The sequence below is a fragment of the Eriocheir sinensis genome, chromosome 12, assembly GCF_024679095.1.
Source record: "Eriocheir sinensis breed Jianghai 21 chromosome 12, ASM2467909v1, whole genome shotgun sequence".
NCBI lineage: Eukaryota > Metazoa > Arthropoda > Malacostraca > Decapoda > Varunidae > Eriocheir > Eriocheir sinensis.
The window spans coordinates 23,937,934-23,955,435 of record NC_066520.1 but is presented as its reverse complement, the minus strand read 5'-3'; the positions used below and the strand labels follow the sequence as shown (position 1 = coordinate 23,955,435).

The window sequence follows — 17,502 nt, the reverse complement described above, 5'->3', positions numbered from 1 at the left end:
TCAAATCGACTGAGGTTATCATTTTCGTCTGTGATGGGAAAAAATAACATAGACCCTGAAACGCCCTCCTATCTGCATTATATATCATAGCCACTCTTTACCAGCACAGGATTAGCTGAGGAAACTTGAAAAAAATTAGAAGAGGTAAACTACGGCAGCCTGGATAGCATAGTTGATCTCCAGGTTCTTGAGTATAGGAAGGAGGAGTCTGCCACCACAGGACCATAGAGCAGGGAAGGAGGTGAGTTATAAGACTTCACTGTTAGCTGCATACTCATTCCATAAAGTGAGAGGTAAACTTCTGCAGCCTGGATAGCAAAGAGTCTGCCAGCCTGGGACCATAGGAAAAGGAAGGAGGTGAGTTACAAGACTTCACTGTTAGCTGCATACTCATTCCATAAAGTGAGAGGTAAACTTCTGCAGCCTGGATAGCATAGTTGACCTCCAGGTTCTTGAGTATAGGAAGGAGGAATCTGCCACCACAGGACCATAGGTGAGTTATGGGACTTTACTTTTAACTGGCAGTATTATTTGAGGAATCTACTTGGCCAAACTTTACCTTATTCTTGAGTCATTTTCTAGATTCCTTAACATGCAGTAGGTTGTATTTTTTGGCTTTGAGCTCACACTTATGCCACAGACTCAGAATATTGAAGGCTCTCTATACTTAATGACACTTACCTTAGCTTTCCATAGTCTTGATACACATTTTCTATAGTCATAACATGCAGTATTAGGCAACATTTTTTCTTTGGTTTCATATTTATTCCACACTTCACATTCGTTCCATAAGCCGACACTGTGAGGGACGGAAATGAAACCAGATATCTACTGGAATAAGAAAAATACATTGTTTGTACATGGTAGAACAGAGGTGACTACTATGTTACAGAGAACTATATATACAATTATTAATACATGGCCCAGTCACAAGTCTGGAACCGTGATATTTGCCTCTGCACGTGAATCTGGAAGTGGACGCACCCATACACACACACACACACACACACATTGCCACCATTCCATTTAGTATATCATAATCATTTGAGAATTGCACCAAAAATAAAGGGACTAATTAGTAATAGAATAAATTGGCACTGGACACACACACACACACACACACACACACACATACTGCCCTTACTCCCGTCTCCAAAAAGCGTGAGGGTTGAGCAAGCGCTTCCACCCCAAATGTTTATGCTAAAGCGTTGTTGTTGTGACAAACTGACGTTAAGTGAGAATGTGGTCAAGTGCGGTCCACTTCCCAAGCCCACAGTGAACCTTGAACTTATAAGAAAAATGACGTGGCTTGTTAACTTGTGTTGTGAAGTGCAATGAAGGTAATGGCCATAGTGAAAGTATTCCAAGAAGTTTACCTCAAAGCCATAGTGATGCTGAGAAAGAGGAGAAGTAGAGAGAGAGAGAAAGAGGAATAGATAGATAGGTAGAGACAGAAGTAGACACAATGGCCTTAGCAAAAGTACTGTAAATAATCTACCTCAAAGCCATAGTGAGAGATAAAGAGAGAGAGGAAGAGGATAAGTAAATATAGATAGATAGACAGACACATAGAATAATAAAAAGATAGTGATGTTGAGATGAGGAGATTGAGAAGTGGAGAAAGAGGAAGAGAAGGAAACATAGATAGACAGAAACATAGAATAAAAAAGTTATTGATGTTGAGATGAGGAGAGAAACAGATCAAGAAAGAAGATTGACGAAGATTTACAGGTAGAAAAAGAGAGAGAAATGGTGTAACTTCTTAGACCTCGGCTGTAGTGGAGTGCAAATAAGATCATGACCTTAGTGAAAGTACTCCCAGAAAGTTTTTGGTCACTATTAGTTTGGTGAGGTTGTAGTTAATTAAGAGTAAGAGAGACAAAAAAAGTTATACCATGGCATCAAGTGGAAATTGGTTACAGACATTGAGTATAAAGGGCATCGTCCTCTGCCTATTAAAATATGCAAAAACAAAGGAAGTTATGCATATTTAGAAAGAGGTTTGATTTTATTTGCCAAGTTTTCTGCCTAGTTGTTGCTGGATCTCCATTTGAAACTGTACACAGGAATGGTCCCCTCTTTGATATTGCACAAACATACCCTAGAAAACCCAGTTGTTTCCACAGGTACACACACAGTAATGGTTCTGCTTGGGAGCTACTCTTCACTATATCACCAGTGGGATTCACATCACCACTGCTATGGTCTACAGGACAATATATACACAAAGGACACATTTGTGACAACTGTTTGATATGTACAACACGTGTGTGTGAAGGGAGCTGCTGGCTGAGGCGGACATCTGTTACATGTGCAAGACAAATGACCCTTGAAGACAGTTTGAGGTTCTTGACTTCCATCTGTTTGACAAAATGGAAGCCCTTCCCTGATGAGAATGGTTCAGAAATGTTAACTTGTACTTTTGATTTTGCTTAAAATCTGCATTATGCATAAACCATAGTTGTGATTCCTTCACAGGGAGAGCAAGCAGGCAAGAAGAGCTTTACTAGTACTGATAACAATGCATTATTCTCACTGGTCTCATGTGATTCTTGAGCACAAATCATACTGATGAAAATAGTCTTAATAAGTGGAGAATTTGGTGGCAGTGACCTCTGTTCCTGTGACTGGACTGTGCACTCACCGAGGGCCTGACCCTAGGGGCAGCAGGGCCTGCAAGTGATTGCCAGGTACACAAGTGTGTGCGGTACATGGATCTAAAAACATTTCGGCAAAATTTTACATTTTTAACTGGTGATCTTTCTCAATGGCAGCTTGAGAGGTAAGAGTGGCAGCAGCCAGCCATCACTCTTAAAATATTGCTTTATCCCAATAGTGCCTGGCCGGCCCGCTCCCCTTGTAAGTGTTGATTCTGTGTGACAGGCACCCCAGCCCTGCAACTTCCCAGCCAGCCTCTCCCGACAGAGGTAATAAAATATTTCCTTAAGGAATCAGATCTAACCTAAGGGAATGTGACTTTTCATTTATTATTTGTGTTCCACACACAAGCACATCAGCACAATGTGCATGTGTGGAGTTTGAACATTATTTAGAATGCACCAATATGGTGTGTGTGTCAGCACTGAGTATTGGAAGCAACCCTTGGGGAACAAGTGAAGACTTCTCATACTACATAACTGGCTCTACCTACTCTATGTCGCAGCATGAGGCTAACTTTTTACACACCGTTTGTACTTTATCTATGTACAGTATTATAGATCAGAAATTCCTACGCACTACCTATGTACAGTTATTATGTACCATCTTTACTGCTGATCATGTACAAGTACCGTCATTAACCTTTACACAGTGATTGCTCATAGAAATATAATTTCTTTACTCTGAGACTTATAATCCTGAAGAGAAAGACAAAGACCTGCCAGCCTCCCAGCCTTCACTTTTCACTACTAAAGAGCTGAGCAATGATCAGCGTGCAGAACGTCTGGAAGATGATTGAGTCCAGGCCGGTGAAGTGGATCCAGTTGTCTTCGTCCATCCTCATGCACTTGCTGGACTCATACCTGGACACCGCCAGCTGCCGCTCAAACCCTTCCACCTTCCTCTTGAGGTCCACCTTGTTGCCCTTCAAGCTGTCCACCATTTCGTACATCATAGTTCTATTGTTGTTATTGCTGATGCTGCTGCTAAAGTTGTTGTTGTTGTTGTAATTGTTGAAGGTGGGTCTGAATCGGTGGTTGTTGTAGTTTATTATGGTGGAGCCCTGGCTATAGCCTGACCCCTTGCTGGAGGGCTCCGTCAGTATCAGGTGAGGCGGGTCAGTGGTCAGAATCTTGCTCTGGAGCCCGGAGGAGGAGGAGGAGGATGAGGAGGAGGGCGGAGAGAACTTGCCTGATGTGTCTGAGGAAGAGGAGAAACTTGAGTTGCCTGTACTTAAAAGAAAACTGTGACCCATTGAAAAATAACAATAATAAAAAATTGAAGAAAATTTCTAGTGTTGCAACTGACCAGAGAGAGAATGCAAAGAACAAGAAATTAATGAAAAGTTATATAGATTGAAAATTACAACAAAAATGAAAATATATTGCAACAAACAGGAAGGGAGTGCAGAAAACAAGATATCAAATAATGGCAAATAACTGGAGCTCGGCGCACCTTCACCGTAGGGTCTGTCCAGCCTCAAGATCTTTCTGCTGCTGGTGGAATCATTGGGTCTGTTTTTGAAGACTGTGGGCAGGTAGTCTGGGTGGTCAGGGTCTGGACTCGGCTTCCCTGGAAAAGAGAAATGTTGAAAATCTATATTACACACACTTCTAACCTTCCAACCTCCTGAAACACTATAGGAGAGATTTTCAAGATCAAAACAAGTGTGAAAATGGTGATATGTGTGTGTGGGGGGAGGAGGGAGAAAAGGAAGGAAAGAAAGGAAGAGAAATCATTAAGAACTATATTACACACACTTCTCCTAACCTTAAAATCTCTTAAAACACTATGTGAGAGATTTTCAATATATATCAAACCAAGTGTGAGAATAGCGATATGTGTGTGTGGTGGGAGGGGGGAGATTCTTAAAACACTATGGGAGAGATTTTCAATATATGTCAAACTGTGAGAACACACATTTCTCCTAACCTTAAAATCTCTTAAAACACTATGGGAGATTTTCAATATATATCAAACCAAGTGTGAGAATAGCGATATGTGTGTGTGGTGGGAGGGGGGAGAGTCTTAAAACACTATGGGAGAGATTTTCAATATATGTCAAACTGTGAGAACACACATTTCTCCTAACCTTAAAATCTCTTAAAACACTATGGGAGAGATTTTCAATATATGTCAAACTGTGAGAATAGCGATATGTGTGTGTGGGGGGAGGAGGGAGAAAAGGAAGGAAAAGAAAGGAAGAGAAATCATTAAAAACTATATTACACACACTTCTCCTAACCTTAAAATCTCTTAAAACACTATGGGAGAGATTTTCAATATATGTCAAACCAAGTGTGAGAATAGCAATATGTGTGTGTGGGGGGAGGGGGGAGAAAAAGGAAGGAAAGAAAGGAAGAGAAATCATTAAAAACTATATTACACACACTTCTCCTAACCTTAAAATCTCTTAAAACACTCTAGGAGAGATTTTCAATATATGTCAAACTGTGAGAATAGCGATATGTGTGTGTGGGGGGAGGGGGGAGGAAAGGAAGGAAAAGAAAGGAAGAGAAATCATTAAAAACTATATTACACACACTTCTCCTAACCTTAAAATCTCTTAAAACACTCTAGGAGAGATTTTCAATATATGTCAAACTGTGAGAATAGCGATATGTGTGTGTGGGGGGAGGGGGGAGAAAAAGGAAGGAAAGAAAGGAAGAGAAATCATTAAAAACTATATTACACACACTTCTTCTAACCTTAAAATCTCTTAAAACACTATGGGAGAGATTTTCAATATATGTCAAACTGTGAGAATAGCGATATGTGTGTGTGGGGGGAGGGGGGAGAAAAGGAAGGAAAGAAAGGAGGAGAAAGGAAGTGAAATCATGACCCTTCCCTTCCTGTCACGGGCCACACCCCCTTACAAGTAGAGGTGGGCCAGCAACCTAACCCCTTCAAGCGGTGACCTGACCCCTCCATACTTGGGGAACGCCCACTAATACCCCCCACACTGATGCCCCAAAACCCCAATAGCCCAAAACAGGATTAGGACACGTTCCATACCTGTCATGAAGTGCTCGGAGCAGAGGTACACGTATTTCCCTCCCGGCTGCCAGTCACTCCCATCGTGGTTGACCCTATTGAGAGCCTTGACCCACTTCCTCCACCTCTCAGGCTGCTTCTTCTTATTGGGGAAGATGCAGAAGGAAAGTTTCTTATGGGCCATCATGTTGTGGTTGGTACAGCCCACCGCGGCACAGTTCTTGGGCATTTTCTCGCCTTTACACGCGGTTTAGGGCACTACACGGGAGACAGGGTCGCTTTACGGGCTTGCTGGGGTTGTCAATGGCCTTGGTTGTGGGTTTAATGGTGTACTGAGAGCTTGTTTCACCTCCCTTCCGTTAGTTTATTAGGCAAGGGACACAGACGCCGCTTTCCCTCAATCCCGCTACACTTCTTCCTCTTCTTTTGACCTGTATCACCTCTTCCTCCTCCTCCTCCTCTTCTTTTGACCTGTATAGAGCTAGTTTGTATCTGTTATGGGTCCTCTTTCTCCTTTATTCTGCCTATTATTCACACACTAAGTTTACAATGGCGTTAGACTATTTATCTCTGCTATAATACACAATAAATTTGACATATCGCCTCTTCTTCCTCTTCTTCTTGTGACCTGTAAAGAGCTATTTTTTATGTGTTATGGGTTCTCTTCCTCCTCCTAATCCTCTTTTCTGCCTATAATGGGCGTAATCACTATAAATTACTATCATCATCATATTGTAACTACTATCACACCCACTTGTTATATAGCTTGCATGTTATTAATTAAGGGCATATGATTGATTGATTGATTGATAGTTTATTGTTGCAGGTAAACAACAAGGGAGGAGGAGAGAACATGCCCAACCCCCCCCAGGGACAGAGCGACATTATGGGTGAATTAAACTACTAATCAATATATATCACTATCAACATCATATTATAACTAGTATCACACCTACTATTCTGTTACTATTATTACTATTACTTGTCATTGCTATCTTTCTTTTTATTGTATACGGTTTACTATAAGGGCATATGGGTGAATTAAAACTACTAATCACTATGTATTAGCTTCATTATCATATTATAACTTTACTATTACACCTACTATTACTATTACTATTAGCTATTGTTACTATTACTATTATTGCTAGTATATATTCCTTAGGTGGCAACACTGGCATGGCTATCAGCTGGCAATGGCATCTCTCCTCGGACTCACAATCACATGACTTGACTAGATTCACATTTTTCCTCGTGCTTCTTACACCATTGCTTCCCCGGACTCCTCACACCACCTGGCTCCTTTATTAAACATCTAACTACCTGTTCACACCGTCACCTGGCCGCGGCAAGTCACCTGGAGCAGTTAAATAAGGTGAATATAAGTAGGAAAATCTCAGGTGACGTAGTTGGGTGTTTTGGTTAACAGGGGATTGACAGGTCATTATTTGACAAGGCTTTTATAGGTGTTTTGGGCCTTTCCTAGGGTAGTTTAGTGACCTTAGTGGTAGTTTGACCTTTCTTCTGTACCCTGAACCTAAGAAGCATACATTTGACAAGGCTTTCATAGGAGTTTTATGTATTTCCAGGGGTAGTTTTATGACCCAGCAGGTGGTTACGTGTATATTTCCAGGGGTAGTTTTATGACCCAGATGGTTACGTGTATGTATTTCCAGGGGTAGTTTTATGACCCAGGTGGTGGTTACGTGTATGTATTTCCAGGGGTAGTTTTATGACCCAGCAGGTGGCAACGTATGTATTTCCAGGGGTAGTTTTATGACCCAGGTGGTTACGTGTATGTATTTCCAGGGGTAGTTTTATGACCCAGCTGGTGGTTACGTGTATGTATTTCAAGGGGTAGTTTTATGACCCAGCAGGAGGTTAAGTATATGAATTATTGGCCATGTTTTTTGTTAGCCCAGAAAGCCAACCACTTCTTCAACAGCCCAGGCAAGCAGTAATCAGACAGGAAACGTGACATATACCAGTGACTCAGAGAAAGTGTGAAATGCCAGAGAATGTGATGTAATTTTGGCGGTTCCGTGGTGCAGTGGCTATCACGCCTACCTTCGAAACTTACCCTAGTGATGGTTGAGAGGCTACGGAGCTAAATAACTCATAAGGGTGCCTCTTCTCAGTGATTCTGCCTCCAGTTTGTCATACCTATTTTTGATAGAGTTCACGATGGGCCTCTCTACAACACTGGAGGGGAGATTGTTCCATTTGGTCACCGGTCTGGCATCGAAGAAATTCCTCCCCTTTGTCGTTCTGCAGGCTCGGGTTCACATCCCAGCCTGGCCACTCGGCTTATGACAATCACATACAACAGATAACAGTGGAGGCGGGCAACAGGACCTAGTTAGATCATTAGGAAACCCGTGGAACTTATTGTGAACCTTATTGGTGAGTTGTATTACACATTAAGAAATTGTCAGGTGGTTATGTAGCAATATTCCTGTGTTTTCTTTAGCTCAGTCAACCCAACCGCTCCTTCAACAGGTGATCAGAGAGGAAACGTGACATATACCAGAAAGAGCAAGGGTGAAATACCAGTGAGGAAATACCAGCAAGATGTCTGCGAAACCACCCCCTTACACACAGCTGCCACACCCACCTCCACCCCCACCCAGTAAGTCATAAAGTCTTTATTATATGCTTTTAGATAAGATTCACTGGTAAATATAAGTTTTATTGACGTATTGATATCTTGTTCGTGTATATTCACTTGTATCAACCGCCCCCACCCAGGAAGTCATAAAGTTTTTATTAATACATGTCATACAAGCCATCTCTGACCCCTTGCTTTGTATATGTAGTGTCATTAATCCATTTCCTCTCACCATTCCTAACCCATTCCCTCGTGCCCCCAGTGGGTCCTCCGCCCCCATACCAGCATCCTGCACCACCAACGGCCCCTATAGGGTTCACCACGGCCACAGTGTACCCCTCCAACACCGGCAGCACTACCATCATCACCTCTCAGCAACCCTCCTATGGCACCGTCCCCGTGGTGGTGAACCGCGCAGCTGATGTGATTGTGGTGGGCGGGTGTCCGGCCTGCAGGGTGAGTGACAGGCTGGTGGTGGTGTAGAGGTGTTTAGTTATGCCTTAGTTTTGTTATATACAGGTCTCTTTATATAGCACTCTTAGCATTGGTGTGGTGGAGAAATGTTTTAGTTATGCCATAGTTTTATCATATTTGTACAGGTAATGGGTTTTAGTATTGCCATAGTTTTGCTTCACCATTGCTTTTCCAAGAACTAAAGCCAATTGTAAAGCATAGGGTAGGTTATTTTTGTCTGAGATTGTAGTAACTGTTCAGGACTCCATAATAAACTTGGGTATTCACTTGTGTATCTGTGTAGAGGTTACATGTACTGAGTTCCCTTATCTTCCTCAGGTGGGCGTGCTCAGCGAGGACTTCACTCTGGCTGGCCTCTGCTGTGCCTTCTGGTTCTTCCCCATTGGTATCCTCTGCTGCCTGGCCATGAGAGAGCGGCGCTGTAGCAACTGTGGGGCCTGTTTCACCTAGGCTTGTGTCCCCACCCCCTGTCCTCCTCCTTCCATCCCAGGCTTGTGTCAAGGTGATATATGGTCTGGTTGTGGGCCCTCCTCCACCCCTCTTATGCCCCAGGTTATGTGTCGATTACAGGGCCTGTTTCACCTAGGCTTGTGTCCCTACCCCCTGTCCTCCTCCTTCCATCTCAGGCTTGTGTCAAGGTGATATATGGTCTGGTTGTGGGCCATTCCTCCATCCCTCTTGTGCTCCTGATTATATGTTGATTGCAGGGCCTCCATATAAAGTAAAGAAGCAGGGATGATCAAAATATATTAAAAGAGAATATATATGTGAAGTGCATAACCCAAGCTGGTAATAATGATTCTCCTTTGTGTTTTTTAAAGATGATTTCGATATATAATTAGGTTTGTAGTACTTTGGTGAATACACACACACACACACACACACACACACACACACACACACACACACACACACACACATTTATAAATACACATACACATCGTTTTTGCACAATGTTTTATAGGTGAGGTTGCACTTATGTTTCCTCCTTGCTTTTTCAGACACTGCTTTTTGGTCATAGTATTATTATTCCTTTAGTTATTGGGTTGAACAGGTGCTTGGCTCAACTCTAGTGGCGCACAGCTTGGGGACTTATTAGCAGTATAAGTGGTATAGTTTGCAATGCACTGAAAGGTATATATGATTTCCTTATTACCAGCGTCACGTAATCTTGAGAGAGGTAATACTGGACCACATAAGGCACCAGTGTATGTAAGGTTGTGGTGCTCTCAGAAAGGGATTAGAACCATTGCCTAAGTCTTGCCATCCCTCTGTATAGGCATGTTTTCTGTATAGGCATGGTTAGTGACTTGGTATACTTGCATCGCTTAACCCTGAGAGAAGTACGAAGGGTTAGGCCATGTATTGCACCACTGTCTGTAAGGTCTTGGTGTTCTCGGAAAGGGATTAGAACCATTGCTTAAGTCTTGCCATCCTTCTGTATAGGTATGGTTAGTGACTTGGTATACTAACATCACTTAACCCTGAGAGAAGTATGAAGGGTTAGACCACGTATTGCACCACTGCTTATAAGGGGTTTTGGTGTGCTCGGAAAGGGATTAGAATGACTCTTTAAGATTTGGGTATGCTCAGAAATGGATATGGAAGCTTGGTTTAATGAGTGGGATCAGAAAGGGATTAGACTCATTGCTTAAGTCTTGCCGTCCTTCTGTATAAGGTTAGAGGGTTTGGTATGCTCGGAAAGGGATTAGAATGACTCTTTAGATCTAGGTATGCCCATAAAGGGATTTGAACGCTTGTAATGAGTGGGATTAGAATGAGTAAGATCTTGGTGGGCTCAGAAGGGATTAGATTACGTTTGTTCAGAAAGGGATCAGAAAGCTTCGGTAATGCTCTCCTTTCATACAAGAACCTCTTTACATACATCAACCACCACCACCACCAATGCCTTACACTGACAACAGAAATGCATATCAAACTATTTGCCAGGGAGGATTGGTGTTATTATATTTTGTAATGTCGTAGTTAAGGTTATTTGTTGTGATATTCTCTGGGCATGTTGTACTCTTTATCTTGTGCATACTACAGTGTATATATCAGTGTCTTAATGTGGAGAAATTAGCAGGAAAGTATATCAGAGTGTAGATGCTATATGGTCTAGATTATATGAGAAGGTATAACTAGTGTGTAAGAGTATGTACGAGGTAATGCAACGTCCAGACACATTCCTATATGCTTAGTTGAGAATTGGTCTATGTCAAAGGTATTAATTCTTTAAGAGCACAGTGCTATGGGTAAAGGATCATTGGTTTCTCAGTTGTGTGTGTGAGGCACATTCATAGTTTCCTGTCAGTTTAGAAATGTTAAAGAGAGAGGAGAGACTTTATAATAATTTTTGCATCTTACTTCTTGCTCCGATACACGTCTCTTGACTTAACCCGTCTGCTGCGATAGGCACGGATTTCGCCTTCACTGGTAGCCTGGTATCATGCGTGTGCTCCCAGGTCTTTCTCTGCCTCTGTGGTGGATAGTGGAGTGTTTCCCATGTGGTATTGGTATGCTGGATATCCCCTCCCAAGGTGCAGGACTTTACATTTTTCTTCATTGAATTGTAGCAGCCACTTTTTGTTCCATTCCTGTATCTTGGTGATGTCTTCTTGTAGGAAATCCACAGTCAAGGGGTTCTTAAGGCAGAATAGTATATATATTGTTTAAGGCAGAAGTGTTTATATATTAATATGTTTATATTCACTTTCATTACATAAGGATTGGCATTACATATATATTTAGCAGTATCAGGATCGATGAAATATATTTAAAGGATGTTTGCATTTAATTCGTGCAGAAAAAAGTGATGATAAGCTTCCAAGGCTCTTGTGTCCTAAGTTGCAAGACATGATTAAAGTAAGTTTTATCGGCAGCACCAGCTTGATTTTCTATTAGTTTTATACTCAGAGCTTATTAGCAGCAGTTGTTAATAATTTTGTCTTGATTAAACATCATATTTTTCACAGTATTTTATTTTGCAGTATTAAAATGAGTGTTTGATGTGCCTTAGCTAGTAAAATGTCACACCACACGCACACATGATCACTAACACCTTATTTTCAAAGCGTATCGGCAGCAGATATTGATAATTTTGTCTTGATTAAACAACCTATTCTTCACAGTATACAGTCGTACCTCAAATAGTACGGTTTCCAATAGTTCGGTTTCGGCTTTATACGGATTGTCATAGAAGAACTTTTTTGGATTTTTAAATTTCCTGCTTGTCGGGAAATTTAAAAATCCTAAAAAAATCTTCTCTGAAAATCCACATAAAACCAAAACTGAACTATTGCAAACCGTATTATTTGAGGGACAACTGTATTATTTTTCTGGCAGTATTAGAATCTGTGATGTGCCGTGCCTGAAATGTAACATGTCACACCACATACATGATCACTAACACAAAGCTTATTGGCAGCCATTATTGATTTTTGTCACGATTAAACATTCTATTCTTCACAGTATTTAATTTTTCTAGCATTATTAGAATTGGCATGGCATGTTGGGTCAGGCACATGTCCCACCACATACATGATCACTAATGCCTTATGTTAATTTCTTATTGGCAGGAGTTACTGATTTTTGTTGCGATTAAACATCATATTCTTCACAGTACTTTATTTAGCAGTATTAGAATGGGTGTGGCATGTTAGGTCAGGCACATGTCATACTATACACATGATAACTAATGCCATGTTGTGCTAATTCTAACATGGGGAGCATAGCAGACTCCCTATTCAACCCGACATACGTACCAAAGAAGTCAGCATTATTAAATGGAACTTGTGCTAAGTGGTCTGTCTCTCTGTAGTGGGCAAGAGGATTGGTTTATGTGCTACCAGGTCTGCTGCGATTGGCATGGATTTCGCCTTCTCTGGTAGCCTGGTAACATGTACTCCCAGGTCTTTCTCTGCCTCTGTGGTGGATAGTGGAGTGTTTCCCATGTGGTATTGCTATGCTGGATATCCCCTCCCAAGGTGCAGGACTTTACATTTTTCTTCATTGAATTGTAGCAGCCTCTTTTTGTTCCACTCCTGTAGCTTGGTGATGTCTTCTTGTAGGAAATCCGCAGTCAAGGGGTTAAGCTATACTGTGGAATGTTTCCTTTGTGATGAGCTAAATTTGGTTTCTTGTAGTTATACTTATGATATTTTCCATTTGATTGTGATGCACTGATTCCTCCTGTGTTAGTTAGAAGAAGCAGGAAGCAGCTGAAGCCTTGAGTAAGGATGTGATGAAACTAAGGATTCTTTTGTTTATGATTTTAAGTTTTGTGGTTTTGTGGACTTTGATTCGACACACTGGTCACGTAAATTCTTCTTTCAACAGCAGCAGAAGTAGTAGAGATGTCATGTGGTTTTATATTTGATTCAACACACTGATAACTTTAATTCTTCTCTTCCAGTCGCAACATAAGAAGTAGGGTTGAGTTTTGTGGTTCTTTAGATTTGACACATTGACGACTTGAATTTTTCTCCTCTAACAGACACCAGAAAACATTGAATAGAAAGACAGGAATAAGGAAAAAAGAACCACCTATACTATACTATAAGCTTCTACTCTAGGAAGGAAGGAAGGAGGGAAAGGGTACAGGAATATGTTAGAAGCTAAGCTCAGATATTTCAAAGGATGGTTCTGTAGATTTTGATAACACACACACTGATTGATTTCTCCTCTTCCAACAGATGCCAGAAAACATTGAATAGAAAGACAAGAATAGGGAAGAAGAACCACCTATACTATAAGCTTACTCTAGGAAGGAAGGAAGGAAAGGGTGCAGGAATATGTTAGAAGCTCAGATATTTCCAAGGTTAGTATAGTAGCTTGAACATTGATTTTTTTACACAGATTTTCGTTTTGGTTAACGAGTGTTTTGGTGTGCGAGCAAAATTCTCGAACGAATTAAACACGTAAATCGAGGCTTGACTGTATATCTATTTTACCGTCAAATGTTGAAGTTTTATATAGCTTATGAATACTATATGGACGGTGAGGTTAATATATATCATAAACGAAGCATATATATATATCGAAAGTATATTTTATGGAGGTCTATTGCATGTTGAACTGTTGATAAAGCTATGTGATATATAGATTATAGTAGTACCAGTGTTATGTGATTGATTCCCCAGTACAGTGTGTGGAGACTAGAGGAATTCTGAATGGGTGGTAACATCAGTCATCTCAGTCTTTTCAATAATACCAATACTAGTTTCTTTGCAAAGGGGAAGGCTCTGTAGCACCATATGATTCCCTAGTACAGTGTGTGGAGACTAGAGGAATTCTGAATGGGTGGCAACATCAGTCCATCAGGCATCTCGGTCATTTCGATAATACCAATACTAGTTTCTTTGCAAAGGGGAAGGCTCTGTAGCACCATATGATTCCCTAGTACAGTGTGTGGAGACTAGAGGAATTCTGAATGGTTGGTAACATCAGTCCATCAGGCATCTCGGTCATTTCGATAATACCAATACTAGTTTCTTTGCAAAGGGAAAGAAACGAAGTGCTATCTATGAAATGTTCCCAATAAACTGTTGATGAATTTACCTCACAGCCTTATTATTCCTTTTCCCAGAGATGGACACTTGCCACATAGGTCAATTCTAAGTTATTTTGTCCATTTATTTTTTTATTTATACTGACACAAGGAGATCGCTCACTTGTTTTTGTCCCTTCATTATAATATGCAAAGTATGGGATCCTTGCTGAAGAAGAACCATTGGATGTGAACCTCAAATAAACCTACAGTGATTTAACCCGTCTGCTGCGATTGGCACGGATTTCACCTTCACTGGTAGCCTGATAACATGTACTCCTGTATCTTTTTGTCTCTGTGGTAGATAGTGGAGTGTTTCCCATGTGGTATTGGTATGCTGGATATCCCCTCCCAAGGTGCAGGACCACATTTTTCTTCATTGAATTGTAGCAGCCACTTTTTGTTCCATTCCCTTAGCTTGGTGATGTCTTCTTGTAGGAAATCTGCAGTCAAGGGGTTAAGCCAGTGTTCAATTCTTTGCAGCAGATGCCATACCAGAAGGGTGTTGTTGCAAGGCTAATACAGGATAACCCAGCAGAGTAGAGATGCTGGTGGTTATATCTTCTGCTTCAATATTGGTAGGTGGCTCTTGTGTTTAGAAAGTTCTTTTCCTTTGCTATATAGAAAGACAAACACACTCTAGAGAAGATCAATTACTGTTGTCTTCCATGTACTCTACTGTGTGTTCTTATATGTAGCCCTTAACTTACACAATGGTTGATGGAGGAGGCTTTCTCAGTAGACTTAGAACAGATTAAGAAAGTGCCCCTCCTTTGCTACATAGAAAGACTAACACACTCTAGAGAAGATCAATTACTGGTGTCTTCCATGTACTCTGTGCTCTTATATATAGCCCTTAACTTTCACAATAATAGATGGAAGAGGCATTCTCAATAGTCTTGGAACGGTTTAAGAAAGTGCCCCTCCTTTGCTATATAGAAAGCCAAACACACTAAGAGAAGATCAAGTTTTGATGTCTTCCATGTACTCTACTGTGTGTTCTAATAAATAGCCCTTAACTTACACAATGATAGATGGAAGAGGCTTTTTCAGTAGTCTTAGAACAGTTTAGTAAGATGTTGGTCCATACTGTTAACCATGTAGCAGCGACGGGCCAAATTTGTGGCTTTACAATGTACCAGCGACGGGCCAAACTCTTGCCATGAAATAAACCCCCAAAATAGATGATTCATAAACTGATCACAAATGCATTGAAATATATTATGAAATGGTCTGCGTGAATGATGTTTTTTTCTCATCTTTCTCGCTTAGAGGGGCCTTTAAGAAACATGATCCCTGCAGCTACCAGGTTAATATAGTTTTAAGGCACTGAAAGGCAGCATCAGAGTCTTGATGTGACAGTCAACCAGTGGCAAATATCAGAACCATGTGAATTACTGTGATCCAGAGAATGATAATAGGCTAGGTACATACATTACCCCTGATAGCACCATACCCATCAGCGCTAGAAAGATGCCTTGGTAAAATATTAATGGGGTACCTTCATACTTCTCCCCTTGCAGTACCATACCCATTGAAACTATAGGTGGACTTAAGACACAGGGAGAGGGCTTTGTTGTATACCATCTGACTCCGCTATCCTTTCCTTCCCTCTCATTCCCTTACTCCCTTCAATATAACCTGACAACACTAACACAACACTGACTTGACACCATAAGATCTCTACTGCTCTCTGGTCAAGCTATCCTCAATGCAGTAGCTACACACCTTAATGCTTATAGTCTGTCATTACATATATATCACCATAGGGAAGGGAGGATAAAAAAATGACATAGGACTTCAAAGACAGACATGTATTTCAAAGTGACTTGTTGGCAGCACTGGAATAGAGGAACCGTCTGAAGTGCGCGCTTTGACATTTTTACATTATAATTGAATAGACGACTTAGCGACACGAAAAAGTAAATAATTAGAATAAAAATGATTGTATAAAAGTAGGAAAATAATGTGAGTGTATGGAAGACGTTGTTCATTGCCGTAAAAAAGAAAAAAAAGAAAATTAAATAAAAAATAAGATGGGAAGATAATGAAGAAAGAGAGAAAGAAGGGAAAATAACATAGGCATACACAAAGGAAGTTATTCATAGCAGTATATATATAAAAAAAAACAAAGAAAATTACATGAAAGAGAGTACAGTTTGATAATGATAAGTACAGTAATAATATCATAGGTTCACACACACACACACACACACACACACACACACTGTAATGATCCTTTGGCACTGCTGCATCTGTATGTGTGTGTGTGTGTGTATGTGTGTGTGTACGTGTGTGTGTGTGTGTGTGTGTTTACCTTCTCTTCTGTGATTAGTAAACTGTCTATCTATCTATCTATCTCTATCTATCTACGTGTGTGTGTGTGTGTGTGTAGATACCTTTTCTTTCTTCTGTGATTCGTAAACTGTTTATCTATCTATCTATATGTGTGTGTGTGTGTGTGTGTGTGTGTTGGTTGAGGCACAGGGCTTCAGGGCAGTTTATTTACATTCATTCTTGACTAATAAGGTTTCAAATCAGGTCGGTCGCTGGCTCCCGAAGACTTGGAACCTCCGTCGCTGTCTGCTGAAAGAGAGAGAGAGATTGATTAATATATACATTGTTGTTGTTGCCAGATAAAGTAATGCACTAAAGGAATGAGAAATAAGGTGCCTGATATCCTAATCCCAAGGCAGTATGATAGAGTACATGGATGGTATCAGTATTCAAACTATGCCAACAACCTGACACATAAAGTAATGGACTGAAGGAAGGAGAAATAAGGTGCTTGATATCCTAATCCCAAGGCAGTATGATAGAGTACATGGATGGTATCAGTATTCAAACTATACCAACAACCTGACATATAAAGTAATGCACTGAAGGAAGGAGAAATAAGGTGCCTGATATCCTAACCCCAAGGCAGTATGACAGTACATGGATGGTATCAGTGTATTAAAATTAGATGGATAACCTGATTCAATGTTATAGAATGTGGAGGTAGCGTATTTAGACTGCGTTACTGCAAGAAAACTCAAGAACTGTTCCTATCTTGCCCCAGAACCCTCAGCTATGCACAACATCTCTCACCAGAAAAACATGAACCACGTCAGGAAATCGTTGGTTGGGTGAAGCCGTAAATTGTCCCTATTATTTCAAGAGAAGGGTAATAGGACACCTCTCTTCCCGAAATTGACCTCTCTTTCGGCCACCTCTTTTG

The 17,502-nt window shown here is 40.8% G+C and overlaps 3 protein-coding genes across 11 annotated transcripts in view; 1 reads left to right on the top strand and 2 right to left on the bottom strand.

The window, feature by feature from the left end:
• Positions 1 to 829: 829 nt before the first annotated feature.
• Positions 830 to 6,110, bottom strand: LOC126997696 (THAP domain-containing protein 5-like). The gene is made up of 3 exons (XM_050858925.1): positions 5,674 to 6,110; positions 4,114 to 4,230; positions 830 to 3,858 (listed from the first exon to the last, which is right to left on the bottom strand). The coding sequence occupies exons 1-3, from the start codon at positions 5,879 to 5,881 to the stop codon at positions 3,395 to 3,397; spliced, it is 789 nt and encodes a 262-aa protein (XP_050714882.1). The 5' UTR covers positions 5,882 to 6,110; the 3' UTR covers positions 830 to 3,394.
• Positions 6,111 to 6,835: 725 nt separating this feature from the next.
• LOC126997694 (brain protein I3-like) lies at positions 6,836 to 16,420 on the top strand. 7 transcript variants are annotated; one of them, XR_007752288.1, is made up of 5 exons: positions 6,837 to 7,027; positions 8,152 to 8,281; positions 8,523 to 8,716; positions 9,053 to 9,236; positions 14,769 to 16,420. XR_007752288.1 is itself a non-coding variant. In XM_050858923.1 (4 exons), exons 2-4 carry the CDS (start codon positions 8,224 to 8,226, stop codon positions 9,182 to 9,184), a joined length of 384 nt encoding a protein of 127 aa, XP_050714880.1. In that variant the 5' UTR covers positions 6,836 to 7,027; positions 8,123 to 8,223; the 3' UTR covers positions 9,185 to 14,292. The 7 variants fall into 7 exon arrangements, 4 of the variants coding, with proteins under 4 accessions (XP_050714880.1, XP_050714878.1, XP_050714881.1 ...); XR_007752287.1 differs by lacking the exon at positions 14,769 to 16,420 and adding an exon at positions 13,429 to 14,292; XR_007752286.1 differs by lacking the exon at positions 14,769 to 16,420 and adding an exon at positions 9,373 to 14,292.
• Positions 16,082 to 17,502, bottom strand: part of LOC126997693 (uncharacterized) — a 17,504-nt gene continuing 16,083 nt past the window's right edge. For all 3 annotated transcript variants that reach the window (XR_007752284.1, XM_050858919.1, XM_050858920.1), the window contains exon 6: positions 16,082 to 16,865. Coding sequence is in view for 2 of the 3 variants with exons in the window: in XM_050858919.1 (XP_050714876.1) it covers positions 16,815 to 16,865 (51 nt within the window). In the remaining variant the exon portion in view is untranslated. The remainder of the gene's footprint in view (positions 16,866 to 17,502) is intronic.

Coding starts and splice junctions, on each gene's coding strand:
- LOC126997696 (XM_050858925.1), bottom strand. CDS start 5,881: ATGCCCAAGAACTGTGCCGCGGTGGGCTGTACCAACCACAACATGATG. Junction 4,231..5,673: donor CTCCGAGCACTTCATGACAG/GTATGGAACGTG, acceptor TCTCTTTTCCAG/GGAAGCCGAGTCCAGACCCT. Junction 3,859..4,113: donor GGACAGACCCTACGGTGAAG/GTGCGCCGAGCT, acceptor CCTCTTCCTCAG/ACACATCAGGCAAGTTCTCT.
- LOC126997694 (XM_050858923.1), top strand. CDS start 8,224: ATGTCTGCGAAACCACCCCCTTACACACAGCTGCCACACCCACCTCCA. Junction 8,282..8,522: donor CCCACCTCCACCCCCACCCA/GTAAGTCATAAA, acceptor TCGTGCCCCCAG/TGGGTCCTCCGCCCCCATAC. Junction 8,717..9,052: donor GCGGGTGTCCGGCCTGCAGG/GTGAGTGACAGG, acceptor TATCTTCCTCAG/GTGGGCGTGCTCAGCGAGGA.